Below are 21,679 nucleotides of genomic sequence, written 5' to 3'. Positions count from 1 at the left end.
GACAATCAATGCCGAATTCTTTTAATTTTATGTTTGTATTATATTTTATTCATGCTTTCAAAACTTATCAATTTAGGTCCCACCCATGTCGGAGATTTGCCTGGTCCCTAAAACCAAGTTTGCCAGCCAATACCCAGGGCTGTATATTTTTACCAGCACTGCTCGGATGATTCGTCCTGTGTGGAACCTCGCCTCAGACTGCAAGGAGTGGATAGGAACCTTTGAACAAGTGTATATGGATATTTGTGTCACCTCTGCTGAGGCCAAACAAGGGGTAAATGCTCACCAGTATAATGAAATGTGTATTGTACTGTGAAATGTTAGATAATCAAATGAATTTTTTTTTACACATTCTAAATGATTTTCCTTCGATAGCATTATCAACAGATTTTGGTTTAAACACTTGCAGGTGACGACCCACAAAGAGTTGAGTGAGGTGTCCATGCTTTCCACTGTGGCTCAGTTTACTCCATTTTCTGACTTTAACCAGAGTCCCAGAAACATGTATCAGTGTCAGGTAAACGCCCCATTAACCAGAGTCCCAGAAACATGTATCAGTGTCAGGTAAACGCCCCATTAACCAGAGTCCCAGAAACATGTATCAGTGTCAGGTAAACGCCCCATTAACCAGAGTCCCAGAAACATGTATCAGTGTCAGGTAAACGCCCCATTAACCAGAGTCCCAGAAACATGTATCAGTGTCAGGTAATCGCCCCATTAACCAGAATCCCAGAAACATGTATCAGTGTCAGGTAAACGCCCCATTAACCAGAGTCCCAGAAACATGTATCAGTGTCAGGTAAACGCCCCATTAACCAGAGTCCCAGAAACATGTATCAGTGTCAGGTAAACGCCCCATTAACCAGAGTCCCAGAAACATGTATCAGTGTCAGGTAAACGCCCCATTAACCAGAGTCCCAGAAACATGTATCAGTGTCAGGTAATCGCCCCATTAACCAGAGTCCCAGAAACATGTATCAGTGTCAGGTAAACGCCCCATTAACCAGAGTCCCAGAAACATGTATCAGTGTCAGGTAAACGCCCCATTAACCAGAGTCCCAGAAACATGTATCAGTGTCAGGTAAACGCCCCATTAACCAGAGCCCCAGAAACATGTATCAGTGTCAGGTAAATGCCCCATTAACCAGAGTCCCAGAAACATGTATCAGTATCAGGTAACGCCCCATTAACCAGAGTCCCAGAAACATGTATCGGTGTCAGGTAATCGCCCCATTAACCAGACCCCTAGTAATCACCTCACTGTGTGACTTTATACAGAGTCCTAGTAATCATCTCACTGTGTGACTTTATACAGAGTCCTAGTAATCACTACATTGTGTGACTTTATACAGAGTCGTAGTAATCAGTACATTGTGTGACTTTATACAGAGTCCTAGTAATCAGTACATTGTGTGACTTTATACAGTCCTAGTAATCAGTACATTGTGTGACTTTATACAGAGTCCTGGTAATCAGTATATTATGTGACTTTATACAGAGTCCTAGTAATCACTACATTGTGTGACTTTATACAGAGTCCTAGTAATCACTACATTGTATGACTTTATACAGAGTCCTAGTAATCACTACATTGTGTGACTTTATACAGAGTCCTAGTAATCAGTACATTGTGTGACTTTATACAGAGTCCTAGTAATCACCTCACTGTGTGACTTTATACAGAGTCCTAGTAATCAGTACATTGTGTGACTTTATACAGAGTCCTAGTAATCATCTCACTGTGTGACTTTATACAGAGTCCTAGTAATCACTACATTGTGTGACTTTATACAGAGTCCTAGTAATCACTACATTGTGTGACTTTATACAGAGTTCTAGTAATCAGTACATTGTGTGACTTTATACAGAGTCCTAGTAATCAGTACATTGTGTGACTTTATACAGAGTCCTAGTAATCAGTACATTGTGTGACTTTATACAGTCCTAGTAATCAGTACATTGTGTAACTTTATACAGAGTCCTAGTAATCACTACATTGTGTGACTTTATACAGAGTTCTAGTAATCAGTACATTGTGTGACTTTATACAGAGTCCTAGTAATCATCTCACTGTGTGACTTTATACAGAGTCCTAGTAATCACTACATTGTGTGACTTTATACAGAGTCCTAGTAATCATCTCACTGTGTGACTTTATACAGAGTCGTAGTAATCAGTACATTATGTGACTTTATACAGAGTTCTAGTAATCAGTACATTGTGTGACTTTATACAGTCCTAGTAATCAGTACATTGTGTGACTTTATACAGTCCTAGTAATCAGTACATTGTGTGACTTTATACAGAATCTTAATAATCAGTACATTGTGTGACTTTATACAGAATCTTAATAATCACTACATTGTGTGACTTTATACAGAGTCCTAGTAATCACTACATTGTGTGACTTTATACAGAGTTCTAGTAATCAGTACACTGTGTGACTTTATACAGAGTCCTGGTAATCAGTACATTGTGTGACTTTATACAGAGTTCTAGTAATCACTACATTGTGTGACTTTATACAGAGTTCTAGTAATCAGTACATTGTGTGACTTTATACAGAGTCCTAGTAATCAGTACATTGTGTGACTTTATACAGAGTCCTAGTAATCAGTACATTGTGTGACTTTATACAGAGTCCTAGTAATCAGTACATTGTATGACTTTATACAGAGTCCTAGTAATCAGTACATTGTGTGACTTTATACAGAGTCCTAGTAATCAGTACATTGTATGACTTTATACAGAGTCCTAGTAATCAGTATATTGTGTGACTTTATACAGAGTCCTGGTAATCAGTATATTATGTGACTTTATACAGAGTCCTAGTAATCACTACATTGTGTGACTTTATACAGAGTCCTAGTAATCACTACATTGTATGACTTTATACAGAGTCCTAGTAATCACTACATTGTATGACTTTATACAGAGTCCTAGTAATCAGTACATTGTGTGACTTTATACAGAGTCCTAGTAATCAGTACATTGTATGACTTTATACAGAGTCCTAGTAATCAGTATATTGTGTGACTTTATACAGAGTCCTGGTAATCAGTATATTATGTGACTTTATACAGAGTCCTAGTAATCACTACATTGTGTGACTTTATACAGAGTCCTAGTAATCACTACATTGTATGACTTTATACAGAGTCCTAGTAATCACTACATTGTATGACTTTATACAGAGTCCTAGTAATCAGTACATTGTGTGACTTTATACAGAGTCCTAGTAATCATCTCACTGTGTGACTTTTGACAGATGTGTAACATTGGAGTGTTGTTGTTTTTTTGGACAGATGGGTAAACAAACCATGGGAACACCGCTTCATGCTATAGATCACCGCTCGGACAACAAACTATACAAACTTCAGACACCACAGTCTCCAATCGTCCGACCGGTCATGTATGACCACTACAACGTAGACAACTATCCACTGGGTACAAATGCCATCGTGGCGGTCATGTCATATACCGTGAGTGATTGTTTTCTCATTGTATGTAATGACCATTTTATTAGGAAACTATATATCAGGTCATTTTGGTGTGCGGAAAATGTAAGATTTTTTTGGAGGATGAAAAAAACTTAGCCCAAAATGAAAGTGCCAAAATTTCTATCCAAGTAGATGATGTGCCATAGAAATGAAGCACTAAGATTTAAAACTATAGTTTATAGAAAAATCCTTGGAATATTGATGCTAGAATTACCGGATATACAGTATATATGTAGCTGTATCAAGTGTTGGCAAGAAATTAGCACCGTGGTGGCTGGTTTACAAATTTAAAGATCTTTACAAATAAGACCAATATTTTCAATCTTTGAAAAATAGATATTAAAGAAAATTTGGAATTTCACTTAGAATTATTGGTCAAAAAAACCCACCATGCAGCAGGGAATTAATTTCAAGCATTTTTTAATAATGAGACTTTTTGCTTCTCGGATAGAATGAAGACGGATAATTGACTTGTTTGTATAATGAGACTTTTGACCTCTCATATAGAATGAAGACGGGTAATTGACTTGTTTTGGTAAAGGTTTCTGTACCCGTTTAGTTCAGAATTTCATCTCATGATGTGACAAACTGGGGAATTAATAGGGACTGTTAATTACAGATATTGATTGATTTGTTTAACATCCCATCAAGAATTTTTCACTCATATTGCAACGTCACCAGCTTAAGGTGAAATATGACAAATGTAGAGCTATATGCTTAGTGCTCAGGGTCGCAGCAGTGAGGGTTCTTTATCGTGCCAACGCCTCCATTTTTAAGGTCATATCCGAGAGACCCGTGATTCTCACTTCTAAATGCTGAGTGTTTGGCAACGGAGCAATTATTACTTTAATATGTTGAGGTCTTCAGTTTGTCGCTGTCCTGGCACAAGTGGGGCTTGGATCTCATGACCTCCTGGTTACAAAGCGAACAGGTATAAAGTCAAATAAATGTGAAATCCCTGTACCCTTCTAGTATTACACACTTTCTCATCTTTTATAAATTGAATTGGGACAACTTGCTCTTTATACAACTCACCCATGTATAACAAAATCTCCCCAGATTCAAGAATTGTCATTTTGGAATTTTTTTCACTAAAATTTTGCGAAACAAGAGAGTCATTTTCTGTATGCAATTTCCCCGTTGTCCATTAGTTGTTGCCCTTTGTTGAAGTCATATGTGTGTGGAGATGTGAAAGATGTGATGTGTACAAATGTTACTATAGTGATATTTGTTTTTAATTTCAATCTTTATTTTGATAGGGTTATGATATGGAGGATGCCATGATTTTGAACAAGTCCTCGTTTGAGCGCGGATTTGCTCATGCAAGTGTTTATAAATCACAGGTGTGTATTGATGTTAGATGTTTATAAATCACAGGTGTGTAGTGATGTTAGATGTTTATAAATCACAGGTGTGTAACGGTGTTAGATGCAGTGTGTCAGTATTTTCACGTTCATTTGAATTTTTAACTTCTGTGGAAGACATGAGTAATTAGAAAGCAATAGTGATTTATAATTACAAAAAACAACATTTAAATCCGACCAATTTGTGTATGCATGTATAAAGGTTTAGAAAATGTTTAAGTTTAAGGTATAAGTGAATTTCAATGCTTAAAAGCAGCTGGGAACAGTTTATATGGATTTAGATCTTGGCAAAGTCATTTTCCAGTGTGCATGGATAAAAAGAGCAGTGGATGAAAATTTCCCTGTAATCTTTCCAATGAATATTTAATTCAGATCATAGACCTTCGAGGTAAGGGGAACCACGGCAGGTACAATCAGCCTGTAGAGGTGTTTGGTTGTCTCCCTGACAACTCCGACTTCGTGGGCGGGTACTTAACTAAAGATGGATTCCCCCACATTGGGACCTTTCTACAAAAGGGAAGACCATTCTACAGGTAATTATTACAAAAGGGAAGTCCATTTTACAGGGAAGTATTACAAAAGGGAAGACCATTCTACAGGTAATTATTACAAAAGGGAAGTCCATTTTACAGGTAAGTATTACAAAAGGGAAGTCCATTTTACAGGTAAATATTACAAAAGGGAAGTCCATTTTACAGGTAAATATTACAAAAGGGAAGTCCATTTTACAGGTTAATATTACAAAAGAAAAGTCCATTTTACAGGTAAATATTACAAAAGGAAAAGGGAAGTCCATTTTACAGGTGTTTATTAGTTGTATCAGTCCCTGAAACATTGTACTTTACAATTTTTCTGTTCACTTACCGTGCGTTCACTGTGCGCTCACCGTTCGCTCCCAGTTCACAGTTTTGCGTTCACCATTCACCAACTGCTTGTGTTCACCATTCACAAAGCGTTCACCATGTGCTCACCGTTCATTCAGTGTTCAGTTTTTTGTAAAGATGCCATTTCATGACCATATATTTATATTACGAAATTGCATTTTCCTCTATGAACCAACCAATTTCAGCACATGACACAGTCTGTTCATATTGACCATGAACAGATCATGAACTAGTTTAAAGCACGCGATTGACAATTTGAGAGCGTAATGATTTTAAAAATGCAACATGTGTTACAAAGATCTTGCAAAGTCACACCTTGGATTAAGATTGTGAACTTACGTGGATTATCATCCCAATCTTGCGATCTCCTACCTCCAAAATACAGTGCACTATGCAATGTTGATAAAAGGCAGGATAAGACGAAGTGTGACGTCATGTCTATGTTTTGATGTACGTCATAATGCGACTGTGACAGGGGCGGATCTAAGGAGTTTGTTTTATGCAACAAAAAGAAAAAATCTTAGTTTTTTTTCACGTCGAAAAATAAGAACTGCTCAAATCTATTTACCAGTTTCAAATCATTGGCACATCCTGCTATTCAGACTGAACAACGAGCCTCTACAGTATCCGGGAGTCACTGGAATTCAGGATAAAATATCAATTTAATTTTATTGTGAAGATTCATTTTTAAATTCTATTCTTTGAATTCAAGAAATCACTTACTCATTGAATTTGTTGAATTAACAATGCATTTTGTTCATTTTATGTGCACTATATTTTGATGTGCAAGTTCACATTCCATTATGCTGTTCCAATAAGCAAACTCCCCCCTCCGAGGAATATTTCATGACTGACTCAAGTTATAGAATCAATGTAAACAAACAGTGATTCAGTGAATGAATAGATATAAGAATTGAACAGCACTTTTGAGCTGTTCATGGTCAATTTATATGAACGGATTTGGATTTGAGGAAAATTCTTTGTGATTCGCTAAAGACACTTTTCGTTTTTCTAGATCTCAAATTCTAACTCTGAGAATTGAAGCACTGTTAAGTTTGTGAGTAAAATGTCCAAAGTTTACAAACTTCGAACATTTTACTCACAAACCGAATAAAAGTGCTCTTTGCACTTTTATGTTAAGCTTGTGAGTAAGATGTCTAAAGTTTACACGTCGATAAATTCTTCAAAGAGAATGTTTGATTCTTATAATTCCAATTTGTTAACTGCTTTAACAATTTCAGAAATTTGAATAGTTTCTCCACTGTGTCTCCGTACATTACGTTATTTGTTTTCAAGCGCGTATGAATACATCATGTTTTCAGATTTATTGATGTTTAAACTCTCGTTCAGCTTCATTTTTGTCTAGTCAAAACATTTGTAATAAATTACATTGTAATGATATGAAAATCAATTCAGTGATACCTTTGACTACTGGAGATAAAAATGAGTTCCTTGTACTACTGTTTGTAATGTTGGTACAGTAAGTGATTATTTTTACTTTAAATTGTTACGCAGTAATTTGTTTGTGCAGCGTAATCAATGTGCAGACGGGACAAGCTCGAACAGTGACCTACATGTTGGACGAGCCGGCCTACATACAGCAAATCAAAGCCCTGGGGGATAATACAGGAACCCAGGAACTCTGTCAAGTCTGTGTCATGTTGAGGGTCAAGGTGAGGTCATGTACGTGTTCTAATCAACTCTGTTAAGTCTGCGTCATGTTGAGGGTCAAGGTGAGGTCATGTGAACTCTGTCAAGTCTGCGTCATGTTGAGGGTCAAGGTGAGGTAATGTGTTCTAATGAACTCTGTCAAGTCTGTGTCATGTTGAGGGTCAAGGTGAGGTCATGTGTTCTAATGAACTCTGTCAAGTCTGTGTCATGTTGAGGGTCAAGGTGAGGTCAAGTGAACTCTGTTAAGTCTGTGTCATGTTGAGGGTCAAGGTGAGGTCATGTGTTCTAATGAACTCTGTCAAGTCTGTGTCATGTTGAGGGTCAAGGTGAGGTCATGTGTTCTAATGAACTCTGTCAAGTCTGTGTCATGTTGAGGGTCAAGGTGAGGTCAATTGAACTCTGTCAAGTCTGTGTCATGTTGAGGGTCAAGGTGAGGTCATGTATTCTAATGAACTCTGTCAAGTCTGCATCATGTTGAGGGTCAAGGTGAGGTCATGTGTTCTAATGAACTCTGTCAAGTCTTTGTCATGTTGAGAGTCAAGGTTAGATGATATTGTAAATATTGAGGGGAGACTACTCTGTACTGGTTCTTGGTTTTCTTTCAGAGGAACCCCATCATTGGAGACAAGTTTTCCAGTCGTCATGGACAGAAGGGAGTTTGCAGGTCTGTAGTACACATATATTGTGTGTGTAGTTCATGTATATTGTGTCTGTAGTACACGTATATTGTGTCTGTAGTTCATGTATATTGTGTCTGTAGTACACGTATATTGTGTCTCTAGTACACGTATATTGCGTCTGTAGTACACATATATTGTGTCTGTAGTACACGTATATTGTGTGTGTAGTACACGTATATTGTGTGTGTAGTACACGTATATTGTGTCTGTAGTACACATATATTGTGTCTGTTGTACATGTATATTGTGTCTGTTAGATATCTTACATGCTGTATCGTAACATTAAATTCGTCCAGTAATCCGTCTCCTAATATTTGTTCTCAGACGATTCTAATCAAATTATCAGCTGGTCATTTTCTCAACACTCTCCAAATGAGACTTATTTTCTCATAGCTTTTACTATTTTTTTTATATCTGCCAACATACATGTTTTTATTATATGCCTGATAATAATTTCTGTTAAATTCACAGAGTGTGATCAGACTTTTCCTATCACATCTCTCTAAAACTGATAACGTCACAATGCATCAACGCACATTATTGTGAAAAATTATCACGCACATCACAGATGAAACTGCGTACACAAAAAATAATTTCACTGTATGTTTGTCATTTTTCTAATTAGTAAGGGGGTATACAATGAATTTACCATTACTACAGTTACTATATTGTACTGGATTCGAAGAGTTGGATCAATGTCTCGTTGACAGGCATGGATCAAACGATGCTTCACATCCTCATTAATTGATCTGGTGATCCGCACCTGTCAACCTGATGTGATCCAACTCTTCAGATCAAGAAACATAATATATACATGATATTTCAAGATGGTGAAACATTATGTTTCATGTTGGTTCTAACTTGTGTAGCATAGTAGTTTAGCTCTGTAGCTAGATGTATGTGACATGTAAATAAAAATAGACAAAAAACAGACATGTATGACAAGGCACTTATGTAACTTCTAACATTTTTAAAAATATTCATGTGAAAATCTTAAAAATTAAAAAAAAAAAATTATCATATTACAAAGACTTCAGAAACCAAATTAGGCCTATACCATATAAATTCCTTTACACACAGCAAATCATTATGAACCCCCCCCCCCCTTCATGAAAGTCAATATGATTTTGTGGTATTCAGCCTGTTTAAAAACTGTCACCTTTCACTGACAAAACTCACCAGTATGATATGAGATGTACTATACTCACTAGTATGATATGAGATGTACTATACTCACTAGTATGATATGAGATGTACTATACACACCAGTATGATGTGGCCGGTGGAGAACATGCCGTTTACGGAGAGCGGAATGACACCCGACATCTTGTTTAACCCGCACGGTTATCCATCCAGAATGACGATAGGTAGGATATTTATAACATCTCCATTCTCTGATATATTGATGATTTAGAACGTCCCATGAATAACAGCGATTGTGTTTTCTAATTTGAAGGAATGATGATTGAGAGCATGGCAGGGAAGTCGGGGGCCCTCCACGGGATTTGTCATGACGCTTCTCCTTTCCAGTTCTCGGAGGAGGAGCCGGCCATTGATTATTTTGGCAAATTGCTGGTGAAAGGTGAGGACAGCAAAATGTCTGCTCATGGTGATGACATATCATTTTATTATACAGGTTTCATTTCGTCCAATGTCTTGATAAGAGAAATTGGAACAAGATATTGTTGAATATTTGCGAATGATTCTATGGACTATGCAGATGTCCATGATAAGTCATTATATGAGGGGTGTTTAAAAAATTATGTCTCTTGTATTGCTTCTCCTATACTACACTGTACAAATTTAACTTGCTCTGCTGGTGCATTATGAGGAGTGTTCCAAAAATAAGGTAAGCGGTGTGTTTTCTCATGGAAATTGTGCAGTTTGAACTCTTAAGAATGGTAACAGTAAAGTTCTGTAAAAATGTTCTGAAAAAATTTAAGAACTACTACAAATTTTCCGCCCCAAAACATGACTCCAGTACCTCCAACTTTTGCATGAGAATGGCACGCATTGTGACTGAATTTTAGTCAGAGAAGGTTACAGTCCTTTACCACCCTCCGTATACACCAGATTTAACACCCCACCACCTGTGACTATTTTATACACCAGATTTAACACCCCACCACCTGTGACTATTTTATACACCAGATTTAACACCCCACCACCTGTGACTATTTTATACACCAGATTTATCACCCCACCACTTGTGACTATTTTATACACCAGATTTACCACCCCACCACCTGTGACTATTTTATACACCTGATTTACCACCCCACCACCTGTGACTATTTTGTACACCAGATTTACCACCCCACCACCCTGTGACTATCTTATACACCAGATTTACCACTCCACCACCCTGTGACTATCTTATACACCAGATTTACCACTCCACCACTCTGTGACTATTTTATACATTTACCACCCCACCACCTGTGACTATTTTGTACACCAGATTTACCACCCCACCACCCTGTGACTATCTTATACACCAGATTTACCACTCCACCACCCTGTGACTATCTTATACACCAGATTTACCACTCCACCACTCTGTGACTATTTTATACACCAGATTTACCACCCCACCACCCTTTGACTTTTTCAGCTGGCTATAATTATTACCGTACGGAGATTTGATTTTTTTAAGCTGGCTATAATTAGTACAATACGGAGATTTGATTTTTTCAGCTGGCTATAATTATTACGGTACGGAGATTTGACTTTTTCAGCTGGCTATAATTATTACGGTACAGAGATTTGATTTTTTCAGCTGGCTATAATTATTACGGTACAGAGATTTGATTTTTTTAGCTGGCTTTAATTATTACGGTATGGAGATTTGATTTTTTCAGCTGGCTATAATTATTACGGTATGGAGATTTGACTTTTTCAGCTGGCTATAATTATTACGGTACGGAGAGACTATACAGTGGTGTGAATGGGAAGGAACTGGAGGCAGACATTTTTATTGGTGTTGTGTACTATCAGAGGCTCAGACACATGGTGTCCGACAAATTCCAGGTACAGCATGTTCTTTTAAACTTATGATCTACAGGCAATTTCTGCCAATGAAATTCATCTATGTAAGGTGAAAAGGTCAGTTTTTCCCACTACATTTTCTGTTTGCTATAAAACACAAAATCTATTAACAACAACCACCAAAAAAGTGGGACTATTTTTCAGAGATCTTTGTCACCAGATTCTGTGTGTATTTATTTTGGCGTGATTCATACTTGTACATGTATGTAGCACTTTATGGCTATGCTGAAATATTAAAATGTTTATTTATCCATTATAATCATACAAAAAAGAAGAGCTGATTCAAAATTGTGCCAAATAGTGCATGAGCTCTGATTGTGTCGAATCTTAAATATGCTAAATTATGTATATATAATGCACATTATAGTGATTGAAATTCTTCTGAAATATCTATTAATGTTCATAATGCTGTGCATTAGATACACCGCGGTGAGGGAGGGTATCATTCTGTAGGGATGATTTCCAGATAAAGAAACCAGAAAGGTACCAATTCTTTTTTTGATAATTTGAAGGTCAGAACAACTGGTCCTGTTGACCCAATCACTCATCAGCCGGTCAAAGGTCGCAAGAGAGGGGGCGGAGTTCGATTTGGAGAAATGGAGAGGGATGCTCTCATCTCACATGGAACTTCCTACCTCCTCAAAGACAGATTACTGGATTGCTCTGACATCTCTAAGGTAAGGTTCTGACGTCTCTAAGGTAAGACTCTGACGTCTCAAAGGTAAGGTTCTGACATCTCTAAGGTAAGTCTCCTTTGGTGCATGCAGTGCTCTGATCTCAGTAAGGCATCAAACTTACAATGTAAATACAGTGAAAACTGCCTAATCTGCCACCTTACAATGGAAATGCAATGAAAACTGCATAATCCGACAACTTACAATGTAAATACAGTGAAAACTGCCTAATCCGCCACCTTACAATGTAAATACAGTGAAAACTGCCTGAACCAACACCTTACAATGTAAATATAGTAAAAACTGCCTAATCTGACACCTTACAATGGAAATGCAATGAAAACTACCTAATCTGACACCTTGTCATGTAATTACCGTGAAAACTGCCTAATCTGACATGTCTCCTTGTGAATGTTGTATTAGACAGGTTTCACTGTACTTAATGCCTCCCAGTGAATGTCAGATTAGACAGGTTTCACTGTACTTAATGTCTCCCAGTGTATGTCGGATTAGACAGGTTTCACTGTACGTAATGTCTCCCAGTGTATGTCGGATTAGACAGGTTTCACTGTACTTAATGTCTCCCAGTGTATGTCGGATTAGCAGGTTTCACTGTACTTAATGTCTCCCAGTGTATGTCGGATTAGACAGGTTTCACTGTACTTAATGTATCCCAGTGCATGTCGGATTAAACTGGTTTCACTGTACTTAATGTCTCCCAGTGTATGTCAGATTAGACAGGTTTCACTGTACTTAATGTCTCCCAGTGAATGTTGGATTAAACAGGTTTCACTGTACTTAATGTGTCCCAGTGTATGTCGGATTAGACAGGTTTCACTGTACTTAATGTCTCCCAGTGTATGTTGGATTACACAGGTTTCACTGTACTTCTCTTGGTTGGCACAATTCCAATATGTATTGTCTTAGAAACAATGTTTTGTTTACTCAGAGCTTGTCATCACACACAATAAGAAACTTAGATAGGTGTGCTGAAATTTGACACTAAATATCTGTTTAGAAGCTCTTCATCAAACCTAACTTTATTTTTACAGGCCCACGTTTGTATGGAGTATGGTAGTATCTGTCTGTTTAGAAGCTCTTCATCAAACCTAACTTTATTTTTACAGGCCCACGTTTGTATGGAGTGTGGTAGTATTCTCTCTCCATATCTGGAAAGACCCACCATGGGATCTGTGGCTGAATCATCAGAAAAAAGTCGACAGTGGATATGTCGAGCTTGTAAGCAATCTGACTCTGTTGAGATTGTCACCATTCCATTTGTATTCCGATACCTGGTGGCAGAACTAGCAGCCATGAACATCCGGGTCAAGTTAGATGTAGCTCCAATCAGCAGTCAATAGCAGTGTGTGTTGGACTGGATTAATCATCAGGCACAGTCATTAACAGTGTGTGTTGGACTGGATTAATTGTTAACTGGATTAATCATTAAAATTATGGATTAATCAGCAGGCACAGTCATTAACAGTGTGTGTTGGACTGGATTAATCGTTAACTGGATTAATCAGCAGGCACAGTCATTAACAGTTTGTGTTGGACTGGATTAATCGTTAACTGGATTAATCAGCAGGCACAGTCATTAACAGTTTGTGTTGGACTGGATCAGTCATTAACTGTATTAATCAGCAGGCACAGTCATTAACAGTGTGTGTGTTGGACTGGATTAATCAACAGGCAGGAGGTTATGATACATGATATGAGTTCCGGATAAATGGATTTAGGGCATGAACCTCGCCCATTCTAGGAGCTTGGGATAAATGGATTTAGGCTTTGTCCTTTCTAGGGGGACCTGCCCATCTTCCTGGTATCTCAACAGTGTAAAACCTGAATGCTACAAAGATTTCTAGAATCAGTAAACCTTCAAGTGGAAAGCCCAGTCTTATCATTAACACATGTAAAGCAGATGGTTTTGAATTTAATTTGTAATTCCTTTATTTTTGACACATGACTACACACATCTTTTTGATAGATGAGGGAAAGAGAGACAAAGAAGAGAGAAAGAAGAGAGAGAGAGAAAGAGAAGAGACTTTTGACTGTCGAGAGTTTGCTTGGTCAATGTTTTTCTTTGAATTTTTGATTTGATAATTTAAGTGGTCAAAGAAAACTTTGATAAAAACTTGGAAACCCCCCTCCCCCCAAAAAAACCTTAAAAAGTTTGACAGACAATCTCCCACCATTTTTCTTGGAACTTGGATAGAGTTTGATGGATAAACCAGAGTGGATTGTAGTAATGATGCTCTTCTGTTTGCAAAATCATTTGTGAAAACTGATGAAAAAATACAGAGTACACAATCTAACCTCCATAAAAACTGCTACAGCTATAGTGTGCTAAACTTAACCTTTTTGCACTCAAAATTTATTCACTTACCAGTAAGATTTATACCTGTATCTGACAAAATTGAAATAAAAGTATAGGGGTATTTGTATTGGTTGAATGCACTTAACTTAATGAAAGGTATACATGTGTTTGTATTGGTTGAAATGTACCAAGAAAATATAGGAAAGATTCGTTGATTTGATTTATACAAATAAATTATATCCATTCACTTTACTGTTGTTTTCATGGAGGGGAGTTAAATCGCACTTCGAAAATTACGCACTTTGAAAACTATTTTTCAAAGTGCAATGATATCGACCATATTAACACACTGGCTCGGTCGATTTTCTTGAAACTTTAAAAAATGATAGATTATTATTTGAACCTTAATATTTGATGATGACTTCACTTCCTGATCTGCTATTAGATGTTTTGTGGATTTGGGTAATTAGGCCTATAAGGGCCTGGCTCTGCGAGTCCTACAATGATTAGACTCAGCTACAGTCCATCCCTCCGACCAACCGTCCTATTTCATTTGTCTAACTTGAACAATATTCCTTTCCCTTGACCAAGTCTTGCCAAAGCTTTACCCATATATTCATATACTGTCCATGGGTAGAAGGTGTGCAGTGACCTTGATCCAATTACCTAGATCAAAGGTCACTAGATAAACCTATCTGTACAAGATCATTGTCTAGAGCATATTTCTTTCCCCTTGGCTTTACCAGGTTCAAAGTGAGAGAAATTGATTTACCGTTGTCGGGAATGGGGAAGGGAAAACCAAAGATACATGCCAATCTTTATAATTTTTTTTTTTACTAGTGAATCATTCAAATTGATTGCATGTAGATACTAGTGAGTCATTCAAATTGATTGCATGTAGACGAGCCCCACCCCCAATTTAATTAAGATTTTATTTTAGGTCCGCTCGCATACTACACTAGGCCAAGCATCAAGTAGAGAGAATCACAAAATATCTGTTCAATAGAATAAGTCGAGTGGGTTTACGAATTTGACCTCTGATGAGACACTCTAGATGCTGGTGTAAGGACTCGATTGTCTACATGCAATCAATTTGAATGATTTACCGGTAAAAAAAAAAAATCAAGATTGGGCGGAAAACAGCAAAACAATCCATCAATCCCTTCCCCTTTTCTGACAACGGTAGAATTATTTCTCTCATTTTGAGAAAGAAATACAACACTTAATTATTCCCTCTACTAATTCTAATCAAAGTTCCAGAAATATTTCGTAAATAGATCTATATATATTTTCAAAGTGCATTAAATTAAGTGTCTCCATGAAAAAAAAAAATTGCTGATGTACACTCACAATGCACCTTGAATTTTTTTCAAAGTGCATTGATTTGCTCCCAAATTTGACGCACTGAAAAAAAAATATTATAAAGTGCGTGTTTTTTTTCATACGCAACATGAGTGTAAATATGAATATATTTGTCATTTAAATTTGTCATGATAAATCATAATTATTGCAATGACCCAAGAGTCAACACTTTTTTTACCAATCCATGGAATTTGCGAACACTTTGAAAAAGCCAGGTAATAACCAAAGAACATCAATCTATCATTTAAAACATCTACAGGGTGTTAGTTCATGTTTGTAAAGGTTTCAATTATATTGATAGAAAAGTGAACGATTTCGGGCTGTTTTTATATTTGTAATTTATATTTATCCAGATTGCATTTCTCACCGATATTTCCACAGATCGATAAGATTGTAATATGATCTTTAATGTCATGACAGTTTTTTTTAAAAACTTGTTTGAAACCATTAAATAAAACCTGAAGTACTTTAACATTGTGAAGACATGTCTTTCGGGGTATTTGTCGTTCTTTAGAACGTTCAATACGTACCTACAGTACAGCACAAAAATGCGTACTAAATTATGACTGCCAGTCAAACGGAGGCGACTCGCTCAGACGAGCTGGACGTACGTAGGCTGCTTGACGTCACTGGCACTGACGGGAAAAGTAATGATGTCATCGTGTGCCCGTCTGCAAATCTCAGCGGACAGGAGCAACAACACGTCATATTTTTTGGAGGAGATATACAGGTAATTCGAATTTCCTCTAACAAATATATTGAACACTACGCTAACTTATCAAAAATTATTAATTTCTTAAATGAAAAATATCATGACCAATAAGAATTCTATTCTGTACATTGCTTTAAAAATTCTGATCAAAGTAGAGTAAGTCGGCGCCGCGATTATGTGCAACAAGTTACAAAGGGGGTGTTTGGTTCCGCCCCTCCCCCACCCGGGCCACCCCCATGGTTCTTTAAACCGTGAATGGTTTTTTTTCAAATATAGTTTTGCCTTCATGGTAGTTATGCAGTTTAAAAGAAATTGCCAGGTGTGGAACCCCTTCTCCCTTAAGAAAATATTTGGATCCGCCGAGTGTTACCCTATCAGAATCATGTATTACAGGCACTTGTTTCTGTAAGTAAGTTATGACCTCTGTATACTAATTACACAAGGTACTTAGCTTCAAATGACACCGAATGGCACCCCCGAGAATGTCGGTCTTTTGAGCTTTGCGATGCAAATGTATTTACAACCGTTATCTTGTACAATCATTCAACTAAAAAACCATGCATGTATTTTCTTTTTATTTAAACAATAATTTATTAAAAAATGAATAGGATTGGACAGCAGGCACAGCCTATTTTAGCCCTCTTCCTGTTCAACTTTAAAAAAAAAAAAAAAAAAGAAAGATTTTTTTAAGGGTCCCTTACTCTGGTTTCTCTTCAATCCACGATTAAAAAACCAACGGTATGATATGACTGCATTCATTGCATCTTATCTCCGAAAACTGCAGCAAAACATGTGACATGTATATTATATACTGTATCGGTCGCCCCCGTATCAACCAGCTTATGTCTAGACTGACTCCAGTCTACTTTGAGCACAGGTCGCCTCCGTATCAACCAGCTTATGTCTAGACTGACTCGAATCTACTTTGAGCACAGGAACCGGTAATGTTTAGTTGTACACAACAGAACATAATAGTGGAGGGGGCGGATATGGTGAGAGGTAGGGGGAGGACTGCCCCCCCCCCTCCTCCTCCCCCCCCCCCCCGCCCCCCCGTCTGCCCCTTCATAGTTCTGCTGTTTATAAAATTCTCTTTCCAAAGCCTCGGACAGAAACCAAAATGGCGCACTCAGTGCACCAATACATAACTTACTTTGATGGGTCTGCTATTTACTACTCGAATCAAAAGACCGATAGTTTTGTCTGTAATTTTGTAATAGTAGGGGTCTATACCATGCCACCCCCTATTGTGTTTTTATTTGGGTTGTTATGATATAGACCCAAATTTCTTTGGAAACGAGGGGGTAATTTATATTCGGCCTCTCCTGTCCCCCTGGAGAAACCGAATATAAATTATCCCCTCGTTTCCAAAGATATTAGTATAGACTATAGACCTCCTCCTATTTACCGGTCCCTGGAGAAGGCTACAGTCAGCTAGTGTAGATAAACTGTCTTTCATAACACGTGATACGGAGGCGTCCAAGATACAGTATACAAGTAAACTAGCCGAACACCCTTGACTTGTGAATGTACATGTATTTTGGGTGCTCGATGGCGACCTTAGTTACAGGCTTGCATTACACTGTATACGTCTCAGTCCGGGCGGAGGAAGGGGAGGGGTATTTTACATTTTACGGACAGAGTTGTGAGTTCATTGTAAATTCTTGGCACCAGCGGTGTCTCTGTGACCCCACCACAACCCATAAAACGTACATATAATGTTATAACATTTTAACTGTAAAACATCCTATCTACTTAGAAGGATTTACTATTAACTTTAATATCAAAAAATGTTGGAATAATCTGTTATTATAATCCATTTTATGATTTTCAGACTTACCCAGAGATCATGGAGTCAGGCATGCATAAAGAGTACATAGAATATAACTTGGAGGACACAGCGCGAATTCTCTCGCGGCGATTTCCGGAGAGTGTTGTCTTTATTGTCAAACCATCGAAAATGATTCTTTACTCATTCAGCGTATACAAGAATTTCTTACACTTTTCTGAAGACGGAATTCCTTACATTGGCCACTTGCCTCAAAACGAAAACGGAATCGAGGGTTTGACCTATTTAGTACGTTTATACAACAATGCACGGCGTCAGATGACGTCAGCTGACAGTTCCCCCGGCACCTCTCCACCAATCGCATTGGTTGGTTTTAGTAAAGGTTGTGTGGTGTTGAACCAAATCATGTTCGAAATGTTTTCTTGTGCAAATATTGATGACACTGACGTCAGCGATTTTATAGAGAGGTTAACCTCTGTATATTGGTTGGATAGTGGTCACGTGGGTGAGAGAGACGCCTGGTTGACTGATGACGCACTTTTATCAGCAATGGTACAAAAAGGTCTCCAAATTTTTGCTCATGTGACACCGTATCAAGTTCGCGATTCTTTTAGAAAATGGATTGGAAAAGAAGAGAAAAAGTTTGTGGAGAAACTAAAAAAGTTAAACGGAAATATCACCGAGGGCAGGCATTTCTTTGAAGAACCCGGGAGCATTGAAAATCACTTCAAGATACTTAAATTGTTTTGATGTTAAACTACTGACTATTATTCAATGTACTATGTCCCCAGTAAAACTTATGTTTTTGAAGCAGTTGTATTGCTGAGAATTGATAATTGTTGTCACGTGAGCAGCTTTCCATTACTGTGTAGTTTGAAATATCTACACAGGTGAAGTTTGTAGTGCATATTTGTCAATGCTTAAATTGTTCTACGTGAAATGTGGCATGTATAAAAACATAAATTAGTATGAATATTTTTTTTTATGTTTGTTTTGAAATATTTCATGATTTGCAAAAAGTAAAATGCAAATTTTACCACGGTTATTTTAAAGATCAAAGAAATGCCGCGGTCATTATTCTGCGATATGCTCTCATACGTAATAGCTGATTTTGGGGGAATGATACACATCTCACTTGTAATGGAACGTTGATAACTGGTGATTCAATTTTATAAATCAATACAAGTTACAAAACTTTATAAATGACTGGCATTCAATAAAAATAAATCGTCTGCATTCCGACATCGCTACATGGTAATGCACAGACAAGTTGGTCGACCCCCTTTCACGTATATGTAGTTTTCTTGAACTGTATTAAAGGTGCATGGACACGATGGAGCTGAAAAATTTATTTTTCCATTTTATTGTTTACAATGCTTAGCTAAAGTATTTATAATGGTCAACCAAACTTTTTAATATCAATTTTTGAGATACAAGTGAGATACACCACTCGCAATTCTTTGTTATGTAAACAAGGCTCGTGCCATGTTTTTGTTTACATATAGCTGCTTAATAGAAAATAGCAAGTGTAAAATGAAATCACCTTTTATTAACACTAGAATTAGAAAGTGTTTAATTGTTTTCAGAATTGTAAAATGAAAAATCAGCTTTAAACGAAGCTGTCATTAGTATATTTAACCTCTGTAAACAAAAACATGACACGAGCCTTGTTTACATAACAAAGAATTGTGAGTGTTGTATCTCCCATGTACCTGGTCAACTGACATTCAAATTTTTGCTGACCATTAGAAATGCCTTAGTTAAGCATTCTAAACATTAAAAATAAAATTTGAAAATTTTCAGCTCAAATCGGGTCCATTCCCCTTTAAAGTCATTTGATATAATCCGTCAACATCAAACTAAATACACATATACTTGAAATATTTTTTTTCAAAATAGATCTATTATACCCAACCATCTCGCCTTTTTCGTTAGCAAAAAACATGTTGGCCTAGTCTGTTTCGGAAACTACCATGACGTCACAGTGTGTAGCTGTATAGGGTGGAGTTCGATTGCAAACTATAGTCACAAAAGTAAAACTATAGTTCACCCGAGCGTGATTTAGTTTGCCGGAAGTGAATGAGTCTAGTCGAAAATTACTAACTATTCTATCCCGTACTAGCGATTTAGTTCAAAGATGGCGGGAAAAGTGTGAAAAGTAGTTGGAGCACGTTAGCAGATTAAATTTTGAGGAATATATGACAGAAATCACAAAGAGGTGCATGTTTTCAGTTAATTTTGTCGATTTTACTCATTTAGGCCCATGCTTTGATATAAAGAAGATGGGAAAAACCTGGAAGGAAGTAGAAAAGATGGCTATGGATAGAAACAAATGGAGGGATCTGGTATCAGCCTTATGTGCCACCGGGCACGAAGAGGATAGGTAGGTAGGTTTACATTTTACCCTTGCCCAAAGCATGGTAAACTGCAACGACGTCAGTCGTTCTCCACTTGGAAAGCGAGCTTAGTAAATGCAATTAAAAAACTATTCTAAATCAAATGATTCATAATTTTGGGAAAATTTCCGATCCCGAAAAACATGGTTATCGAGAAACAAGCTGTAGCTAGTAGATTTATGCTGGTACATCTGTGATTCTTCAACGCCATTATCAAAAACTACTTTGCAAAATTGACAATTCCACAACTGATTTGTTGCAGACAGCCATATTTTTATTTTTGGACTAAACTAAACTTCGTTCGCGTGCAATAGTTGACGAGACATGCGTAAACTAAACTTCCGCACTAGACTATAGTTAAACACGCGAACTCCACCTAGGTAAACGATCGGCCGTATACTTCTGAGCCGCAGTATATAGAATATAAAGTTCTTGATTTCGTGGATGATGCATGATAACTTCCTCGGTCTCCAAATGTTTGTAATGTAAACATCTGAGACTTTTACATTTCAGAACATTTTTCAACCTCTGGGGTTATCCTACAACATCCACAAAAAACGCGTACTTCATTTCTTACTAAACGCTGCACCCTCGGCCGGTTCCTGCTCGATCCTCCCTCCGTGAGTATCGGACGATAATGCTGTACCTGGTATTTCTAATGTGTAGATTAATTTCTATTAGTTGTATTGTAATTGGACTTTTTTGATACGCGGAAGTATATTTCAATGTAGTTTAAGTTAGGTCCACTATATAAGGCGTTGGTCAGGCGCGAAGTGGTCATCGATGTGCATTCAACCAGTTTTCGAACACATTATTTTTGTTTTTTATTTATGTTTAATTTCTTGCATCGTATTTTGTAGATTGTACTCGGAAACAATTTTTGGGGTCTGCAACCAGTGCATCGCTAGTAAAGTTGCGTGGGTTTTTTTTGGTTGTAAATATGGCGAATAATCTGGTTGATAGGTGGTCAACACCTGAACTGGTTGATAGGCGCTCAACACATGCTACATCTTTGTTCTGTTGTTTATTTACTAAGATACTTAAAATAGAAATATTTTATGTTCGGATGAGTGAAACGAAGGCGAACATAATACCCTTAATCCGTTTCACCTGTATTATATAGCACCTGTATGATCTCATCTTACAAGAAACTGACTATACATTCTGCAAGTCTTCCGATATAGAGCGAGTCGATTATCGCCCATTATTTAGTCGGAATTACTGACTCGTATGTTCAGCATTGTTTTTCGAAAAATGCGTACTTAAAATGGAAAAGAAATATATG

The 21,679-nt window shown here is 37.3% G+C and overlaps 2 protein-coding genes across 3 annotated transcripts in view; both read left to right on the top strand.

Annotated features, from left to right (window-relative positions):
- The window catches only part of LOC125665470 (DNA-directed RNA polymerase I subunit RPA2-like), a 40,329-nt gene extending 25,944 nt beyond the window's left edge, over positions 1–14,385 (top strand). The window contains exons 19-30 of one of the 2 annotated variants that reach the window (XM_056152178.1): positions 77–274; positions 410–517; positions 3,306–3,482; positions 4,760–4,843; positions 5,237–5,397; positions 7,280–7,421; positions 8,025–8,083; positions 9,369–9,466; positions 9,556–9,681; positions 11,002–11,129; positions 11,660–11,824; positions 12,949–14,385. In XM_056152178.1, coding sequence (XP_056008153.1) covers positions 77–274; positions 410–517; positions 3,306–3,482; positions 4,760–4,843; positions 5,237–5,397; positions 7,280–7,421; positions 8,025–8,083; positions 9,369–9,466; positions 9,556–9,681; positions 11,002–11,129; positions 11,660–11,824; positions 12,949–13,182 — 1,680 coding nt within the window. In that variant the 3' untranslated portion in view covers positions 13,183–14,385. Of the gene's footprint in view, positions 1–76; positions 275–409; positions 518–3,305; positions 3,483–4,759; positions 4,844–5,236; positions 5,398–7,279; positions 7,422–8,024; positions 8,084–9,368; positions 9,467–9,555; positions 9,682–10,796; positions 10,978–11,001; positions 11,130–11,659; positions 11,825–12,948 lie in introns of those variants that run through there. The other variant, XM_056152179.1, reaches the window with a different exon arrangement.
- A 1,620-nt stretch (positions 14,386–16,005) lies between these two features.
- On the top strand, positions 16,006–18,976 carry LOC125666312 (mitochondrial protein C2orf69 homolog). Its single transcript, XM_048899490.2, has 2 exons — positions 16,006–16,230; positions 18,044–18,976. Exons 1-2 carry the CDS (start codon positions 16,063–16,065, stop codon positions 18,746–18,748), a joined length of 873 nt encoding a protein of 290 aa, XP_048755447.2. The 5' UTR covers positions 16,006–16,062; the 3' UTR covers positions 18,749–18,976.
- The last annotated feature ends 2,703 nt before the right edge of the window (positions 18,977–21,679 follow it).

Source organism: Ostrea edulis, chromosome 10 (genome assembly GCF_947568905.1).
Source record: "Ostrea edulis chromosome 10, xbOstEdul1.1, whole genome shotgun sequence".
In the NCBI taxonomy this organism is placed as follows: Eukaryota; Metazoa; Mollusca; class Bivalvia; order Ostreida; family Ostreidae; genus Ostrea; species Ostrea edulis.
The sequence above is the reverse complement of the archived record's forward strand: the minus strand, read 5'-3'. Positions and strand labels throughout refer to the sequence as shown.

Coding starts and splice junctions, on each gene's coding strand:
- LOC125666312 (XM_048899490.2), top strand. CDS start 16,063: ATGACTGCCAGTCAAACGGAGGCGACTCGCTCAGACGAGCTGGACGTA. Junction 16,231..18,043: donor TTTTTGGAGGAGATATACAG/GTAATTCGAATT, acceptor TATGATTTTCAG/ACTTACCCAGAGATCATGGA.